The 8,374-nt window shown below is 54.0% G+C and overlaps 1 protein-coding gene across 1 annotated transcript in view; it reads right to left on the bottom strand.

Annotated features, from left to right (window-relative positions):
* The window catches only part of Cacna1a (calcium voltage-gated channel subunit alpha1 A), a 295,083-nt gene that overhangs the window by 50,093 nt on the left and 236,616 nt on the right, over positions 1 to 8,374 (bottom strand). The window contains exons 27-30 of the mRNA XM_037206465.1: positions 2,428 to 2,527; positions 1,517 to 1,677; positions 437 to 574; positions 159 to 341 (exon numbers count right to left, since the gene is read on the bottom strand). Coding sequence (XP_037062360.1) covers positions 159 to 341; positions 437 to 574; positions 1,517 to 1,677; positions 2,428 to 2,527 — 582 coding nt within the window. The remainder of the gene's footprint in view (positions 1 to 158; positions 342 to 436; positions 575 to 1,516; positions 1,678 to 2,427; positions 2,528 to 8,374) is intronic.

Below are 8,374 nucleotides of genomic sequence, written 5' to 3'. Positions count from 1 at the left end.
CCTGTCTTCTGGATGAACAGCCTGTTCAGAGCCACCTCCCAGCCTTGTGTTGTTTGTTCTGAGTCTCACTGTGCACCCTTGGACGGTCTAGAGCTCCATCGTGGCACCAAGGGGTCACAGAGACCCCTCTGCTTTTGCCACTGGGATGCTGGGCTTACTGGTCGTGGCCACCGTGCCCAGAAAGGCTGCTGTTTTTAAGTTCGTCTTCACATTTGTGCTGCCGGGGGAGTAACCTGGGCTTCCCGACAGCCAGGCCAGAGTTCAGCATCAGAGCCACGCCCACAGCCCCGTGGACAGCGCCCCCCACCCCGAACTGTGGGAGTGCCATCTTGGTAGCAACCCTGGGCACAGGGCCGGGCTCCGACACCCCTTCTCTCCCCCCCTCCACTCTGCTCCTGGGGTCCCCAGCCCTTGCCCTTTGGCGCAGACCACTCACTGTGGCCAGCCCTCGCCCGTGGACACGGTGAAGAGCGTGAGCAGGGCCCAGAGCACGTTGTCGTAGTGGAACTCGTACTTCTTCCACTCGCGGTCGCGGGCCTTCACCTCGTTCTTCTCGTACAGGAGGTACTTGCCTCTGTCACAGAGAGCTGGTTAGTCAGCAGGGCGCCACCACCTCCCAAGGCCATTTGCGCTGCCTGGAGGGGCACAGCGCTGTCCCTGTGGGAGCCGGAGACCCTGGCTTGAGTGTGGGTGTGGGGACACACGCAGGATGGGGAGGCAGACACAGGGACAGCCTATGTCGGGGTCCTCACATCTCAGGAGGCCATGGCTGCCCCTTTCAGAACAGGCAAGAGTGAGTCCCAAACACCACCCAAGAGTCTAGGATCCCTCTTGTATGGCAGGGTCTCACAACATAGCCTAGGCTGGCTGGGGATTCTGGCTCTTCCCGCCTCAATGTCCCAAGCAGTGGGATGACAGGCCTGTGCCACCGTGCCTGGGAAGCATCTGAACAGGGTTGCTCAGACATGACCCACGGAGGGACTATGGATTTGTGTTAAGAGCCCCGCCTCAAAGTCACTGGGAGATTAGGAGAAGGGCTTAGCAGGTTTGTGGACCCAGATTCTCACTGTTTCTTATTTGCTTTTCTTTTATGAGATAGGGTCTCTCTGTAGCCCAGGCTAGTCTGGGCCTCTCCACCCTCACATCTCAGCCTCCCGAGGGCTGGGGCGACAGGTCTGTGCCTCGCATCACAGAGGTCTTTTACTTTTTGTTATTACTTTTCATGCCAGGGAGCGGGCCTGTGCCTTGCCTTGCACATGCCAAGCACACACACTCTGTAACCCAGGCTGGTCTCAAAACTCAGGGTGATCCTCCTGCCTTAGCCTTCTGAGTGCTGAGATCCTGGGTGTGTACCACCACACCACACTTAAAAACAAAATAAAAACCCTACTCCAGACCCAAGCTGACCCAGAGTCCTTCCTCTGCCTCAGTGTCTGCACCACCCACCCTGTACCTCAACCTCCCTTGCCATGGTGTCCGGGGACCACGGCCCACCCACCGACAGCGGCCCACCCACCGACAGTCTCTCTCGAACTCCTTGGATTCATCTGTACAGTGGAAGAACTTGCCCTTGAAGAGCTGCACAGCCACCACGGCGAAGATGAACATGAACAGCATGTACACAATGAGGATGTTGAAGACATTCTTGAGTGAGTTCACCACACAGTCAAACACAGCCTGCGTCGGAAGACAGAGGCGTGAGACCAGAAGCATGGCTGTTCTCGCTACACCTGGGGCACCTGCAGGTTCTAACAGCTGGGCTGAAAATACTGGCGGAAGATACATTCCACGTGTGCACGACTCTCCCTTGCCCTTGTCCCCTAACAGCAGTGTGGCGGCTGTACACACAGCACGTGTCCTGTTTCAGGCACCTCACAACCATTTTTGGACAGGGTCTCATGTAGCTCAGGCAGGCCTTAAAAGGATGGCCTTGATTTTCTAATCCTCCGGCCTCTGCCAGTTTGAGTCACTGGGTATGGAACCCAGTGCTTCTTGTACACAAGGCAAGAACTCTTGCCACTGAGATACATCCCCCATGTCCTGGTTTTTTAGATAGTTCTGCTGCCCTGGAACTAGTGCCTCCTCAACTATGGTCTGCCCTGTCTCTGCGCTGACCATGAAAGGGAGTCCTGACCTAGGGCAGATTCAGCCAGCCAACCCCTCTGCTGCCGTCTACTGGACAAGCCCGGTAAGTAACCCATATACAGAGGCCATGAGGCCACCAGCATCTCCTTCAGCATGTTTTGAGATGGAGGTCCTCTGTGGATCCAGGCTGATCTGGAACTTGGGATTGTCTCCCCTTAGCCCCCAAGTGCTTGGATCCCAAGTGCACACCACGGTCTGTTTCTCAGTGTGGGTTCTGGAGCAATGTGCAACCGTCCCATCCGCGTGTGGCCAGCCCGAGGCCCCTCTCCCGACCCCAGTCACCTTCAGCTTCGGCAGCCGCTTGATGGTCTTTAGAGGTCGTAGCACCCGGAGGACTCGGAGAGACTTGATGGTGTTGATGTCTTTTCCTTTGCTGTTGCCACTGTTGGGGGATGTTAGGGTTGGGGGAGGGGAGAGATGGAGGGGAAGTCAGGCTGGGGAGGGGCTGCAACCCCTTGTGGTCCCACTCGCCTGGACCCAGGTCTGGGCTGAGCCAGGCACATCCCATCCCTTTCTGATGGATGGCCTGGAAACCAGATGGCTTTGAAGAGGTTCGATCTCACAGTTTGTTGAAGACCCCACCTCTGCACTGACTTTTTTTCCTTTTAGTTTTTTTTGAGATAGTGTCTTCCTATGTAGCTGTGGCTGGCCGGGAACTACAGAGCTCCTCCTTCACCGGCCTCCCAAGCTCTGGGATTGAAGTGTGCACCGCCACGTGCAGACTTTTGCACCAACTCTTCCACTGCTCTTTGTAGCAAAGCTTTTGGCCTGGAAGGCTGGTGAGCGTTGGATGACATCCACCCTCCTGAAGGAGTCGGGATGGCTCATCTCCCTCCACGTCCCCTAAGCTGAAGGACACAAGTAACCAGGGGCTGGTCCTTTCAGATGCCAACATGAGCTCAGCTATGGCTGCTGCTGCCTTAGTCGCTAAGGTACCCATCTATCTTTGCCAGTGGTAAAAAGTGGGGCCTGTATGGCTTAGCTATGCAGATCCCAAAGACACAGGGGCTCCCAGCTACCCACAACTTGGTTCCCCAAGAGGGTGGTATGGCATGGGGCTATCAATGGACCCCCCCATTCCTACCCAGGGCCCAAACACAAATCCCAGAGTCATATTTGTCTGCTGTCTTCACACCCAAGGCCCAGAGGGTACTCTTCCAAGTGTCCACGGTTCATCGGGGGCCAGACCGTATCACCTCACACATCTTTCTGCTTCCCGCCTTTTCACACATACCGGTCACCATTTCCTTCTACTGAGGATCCTTTCCAAATTTGAGTTCTTTTTTTTTTTTTTTTTTTTTTTTTTTTTTTTTAAAGATTTATTTATTTATTATGTATACAGTGTTCTGTCTGCGTGCCAGATCTCATTATAGATGGTTGTGAGCCACCATGTGGTTGCTGGGAATTGAACTCAGGACCTCTGGAAGAATAGCCAGTGCTCTTAACCGCTGAGCCATCTCTCCAGCCCCCAAATCTGAGTTCTTAAGGAGCAAGGCAGACCTTCTGTTTGGCATGCCAAGGCCCTCTGCAGTCTATCCCAACCCACTGACTGCTGCACAGCCTAACCTCTGGCCACAATCCCTGGCTTTCAATTTTTTTCTTCTTTTTCTGTTTTTGGAGCTAGGGTCTTACTGTGTAGCCCTGGAACACACAATGTAAGCCAGGCTGGCCTTGGATTCAGAGATCTTCTGGTTTTTGGTTTTGTTTTGTTTGTTTGTTGCCTCTTGGGTGCTGGGTTAAAAGGTGCACACCATCATGCCCAGCCAAAAACGCTTTTTGTTTTTCAGGACAGGGTTTCTCTGTAGCCCTGGCTGTCCTGGAACTCACTCTGTAGACCAGGCTAACCTTGAGCTCAGAGATCCACCTGCCTCTGCCTCCTGAGTGCTGGGATTAAAGGTGCGTACCACCACCTCCTGGCTAGTCAAAAAACCCTTTTAAATGACATTTATTTATTTTGTGGGCATGTGTGTGCCACAGCACTCATGGACAACATTTGGAAGTTGGTTCTCTCCTTTCGCTATATAGATCTCAGGAACTGAACTCAGGCTGCCAGGCTCGGTGCCTTTACTCGTTTATCTCACAGCTCTTAAATTCCCTTGAGACAAGCTTTCACCATGGAGCCCATGTTGCCTTGAGATGCTCTGATGTTACGCTCCTGAGTGCTGGATGATGGGTGTGCCCCGTGTGGCTTTGCATACCATCCACCCAGCCATGCTCACCTCCCTTTCCTGATGCCTCCCTCGACAGCTCTGGGGTCTGTCAGCCTCTGGTGCTGTTTCTAGAGAGATCTGACATCAGACTTAGACACGTGCTGTGTCTGACAGGGAACCCCTCAGAGGCCCAACTTGTGATGAATTCCTCTGTGTTCTCTTTAATCTTGACTGCTGTCCCAGCTGGTGTGAGGTCTCAGGACTCTGGACAAAGGCAGCAGTCCCAGGGGCAAATATGTTGGTTACTGCCTAGCACCAGGGTTTCTGGTGGAGAGCACCATTTCCTGGCATGGTGAGGAAGGCTGGTTATGGCTGTGTGTGTGTGTGTGTGTGTGTGTGTGTGTGTGTGTGTGTGTGTACATGTGATGGCGCCTGTGCTTTCAGCCCTCTTGGTCAATTGTTTTGTCTTCATATGTATGTGTCTGTGTAGATGTGTGCAGGTGTGTGAAGGCTACATGTCAACCTCAGGTGACATTCTTCAGGTGTCACCTAATCTTTGGAGACAGGATCTCTCACTGGCCATAGAGGCGCAGGAACCTGCCTCTCTCCGTCCTCAATGCTGGGTTTATATGTGTCCCCCATGCCAGGCTTTTACATGGGCTCCAGAGACTGGACTTGGGTCCTCATGTTTCCATGGCAAATACTGTACCAACTAAAGTGTCTTTTTTGTTTTGAGAAAGGATCTATTTATGTAGCTATGGCTAGTCTGGAACTATGTACATCAGGCTGGCCTCAAACTCAGAGATTCACCTGCCTCTGTCTCCTGAGTGTTGGGATTAAAGGCGTGTGCCACCGCCACCGCCGCCGCCGCCGCCGCCGCCGCCGCCGCCGCCGCCGCCACCCAGCCCTGATATTTCTGCTTATATACTTTTGTCCACTGATCAGTGTTTCTTATTTCTAACTGCTTGTTATATATTAAAGAAGAACACTGACTTCTATATATCTATTATTGTTTTTGAGGCAGACACAAGTATGTAAACCAGGCTAACCTGAAAGAAGATTCTCTTGTCTCAGTCCCTGAGTGCTAGGTGTATGCTAGCACAGTGGGCTGGAAGGATATGCTAGGCAGATGCTCCTCAGTGGGAAGGCCACCTCCTGCCCGGAAAGCACATTTTCCACACCTCAGCTGCTCGGGTGACTACTCTCCCCAGCTCCTTGGCCCTGCTGACATCACATGCGAGGAAGAACACTTCCTGCCCCTCCTGTTCTAGGTAAGAGCTAGTGGGTCACAGTGGCAGGTGACTGTGGGCCCTCGGGACTCCTCCACCCCTGGGGAGCAGGCTCTGGTCACAGTAAGCAACAGGACACCAGCAAGAACAAAGGCCACAGGAAGAGAAGGCCAGAACCAACATGGCTGCGAACGGGGCACCGGAGACAAGACAGAATGAGAGAGAGAGAGAGAGAGAGAGAGAGAGAGAGAGAGAGAGAGAGAGAGAGAGGCACTTTACCGTGTACTGCTCCTGGTGAGGTGGCGTCGGAAGGAGAGACAAATCGTGAGCGGCCTCAGAGAGAACACAGGACATGCACAGACACACATGGGCACTGGGACCCTGGGGACCGGGGGAGCCAGCCCCTCCTTTAGCCTCTGCACTGGGCAGGACATGGCCCCGACAGCAGCTTGCAAAGGCAAATTTCCAAGGAGTCAGGCAGTCCTGGGGCTGCCTATTACCCTGGGTGAACTCGCCACTCGGTCACTGCCAAGAGCAGGATTGCTTCCTGCAGCGGGTTCTTCCTGCAGCGGTCCGGCACGGGAGCCAGCTCGCTGCAGGTGAATTTCAGGGGGAGGGGATGGAGGTTTGAATGCTGCTTTGACTGCCAACAAGCTTCATCTGGAAAATGGGTTTGTCTTCATGATGCTTCAATATCAGTAGCCTTGGCTTATACTGACTCATGTCAAGATGTAGCCCAGACTGGCCTGAACAACTGACCTCCCTGCCTCAAACTTGTAAGCATCTGGGATGTAGACAAATGTGTCACTCTGGTGCATGGAGTCTTCTGGATGGAGAGCTGCTGCTCATGGAATCCCGGACTTCACACCTGCCAGGTCAGTATCCTACTGCTGAGCTGCCCCCAGCCCCTCGCCGGGGGATTCTAGGCAGGGGCTCTACCTCTGAGCCACACCTTGAGACTTTTCTTTACTTTTTATTTTGAGACAGGGTCTTGCTAAATTTCCTGGCAGTCCTTGTTCTTATGATCCTCCTGTCTCAGCCTCCTGAGGAGCTGGGATTCTAGGCATCACATTATGCCTAGCAATTTTCTTTTTCAACAATGAATGGCTTAATGTCTTCAGATATCTCCACTGGGCCCTCCCCCAAGGCCCAGCCCAGGGCTCTCAGACCTGCCTGTAAGTCTACAGGCCTTCCCCTGGGTGTTAGCAATGCTTCCAACGGCGCTGGCGTCTGCCTCAGCCTCTGTCTGCACCCAGGGTTCCTGAACACCAGGCCAGCACTGTCACCCAGCTTCATCCCCACCGGAAGTCCCTAATGTGCTGCTGAGTCTTGTGTCACTGCATTTACTGGCAGGAGGATGGCACCACTGTACCCATTTTCCAGATGAGGAAGCTGAAGCCCAGACAGGGAGAGTGACTTCTCCAAGGGCACACAGTCAGAAAGTGGCAGACTGAGACTCAAACCCACGTGCATGCATCTTGGGCTTGAATCTCCCTTCCTCTGGGACAGGGCTGTTTTGAGGGTTTTGCTGGAGGGCCTCTTCTTTGGTTGGTGGGAGTGTGGCTTTGAGGGTGCAGGAGTGGCTTGATCAAGGTACACTCTCTTGCCAGCTATGCGGGGCTGAAGACTTGCCCTGGGGAGAGGGGTGCCGCCGCCAGATGGACTCTTGGCAGTGAGGGTGGGACCATGGTCCAGCAGCTGCTGTGAGATGTCAGCTGACTGCTCCAAAGCATGGGACTGAGCGTGATGTCCCTCACGGTGACAGCTTGTGAGATGGCTCGTTAGTGATGGAGCATGGAGCATGGAGCATGGTTAGTGGACGGACAGCACACGTATGCACACCCACACTACACCTGCACAGACCACACACACACAGATACGGTGAGGAGAGGAGGGTGGGACTGTTCAAAGGGTTTCAGCACATCCCTGGGAGAGCACAGGCAGAGTCCTTGCCTCAACCTCTTACCCAAGAAGGGAGCAGCCTTCTTCCTTCTCATTCCTGCTCCTAGGCCTCCCAGACCTTCCCGGGAGGAGGACCCAGTGGGACAGGTAGCTGGTCTAGATTCCATTTCCACACACCCTGCCTCAGCCTCAGTTTCTCATATGTGGAATGGGGATCACTACCCTGGTGCAACAGCATCATAGATGACCACGCACAAGGTGCTTCCTCTCATTCCAGCCACTCCATCCTGCTGCATGGGGAAACTGAGGCACTGAGAGGCTACCAGACTCGGGGAACCTTTCTTCTTTCCTCCCTTTTCTGAGACATTTGTACTACATAGCTCAGGCTGGCTTTAGATCAGCAATCCTCCTGCTTCGACCTCTCACTTCCACCACACCCAGCTGGAGGCACCGCTCGCCGCTGCTGGGGTTTTCCACCTTGTCTGTGAGCAGACGGCTTCATGGGACAGAGAAGGACAACAGCAAGCGGATGCTCTACCATGACATCCACAAGGGGACACCAAGCAAAGGCTTCACAAGTTGAGGCATCTCAGGTACAAGAGAGCAGAAGCCTGCTGGGGGCTGGGGGACGAGGGAGGTTCTGAAACTTCTCCTGGGAAGCAAGAAGCAACTGGCCTCGCTTCTGCTGTTGGGCACGCAGGAGCGACTTCACCAAGGTGCTGGCCAGCTTGCACCAAGCTGCATCTCTGTCTTTGGTGAGAGGTGGCAGGGCCAAGTGGGGTCTTGGTAGTGAGGTTGGGACACAGCAAGACCCACAGTTCCAAGAGAATCCTTCGCTCAGGCCCTCAATGCCAGTTTCTATGGTAACTACTGGCCTACACAGGCACATGGATGTCCCTGGTCTGACCTTCCCTTGCATAGGAATTGGAAAAGAAAGTTAAAAACAAG

This window comes from Peromyscus leucopus, chromosome 5, assembly GCF_004664715.2.
Source record: "Peromyscus leucopus breed LL Stock chromosome 5, UCI_PerLeu_2.1, whole genome shotgun sequence".
In the NCBI taxonomy this organism is placed as follows: Eukaryota; Metazoa; Chordata; class Mammalia; order Rodentia; family Cricetidae; genus Peromyscus; species Peromyscus leucopus.
This window is presented reverse-complemented; position numbering and strand designations above follow the sequence as displayed.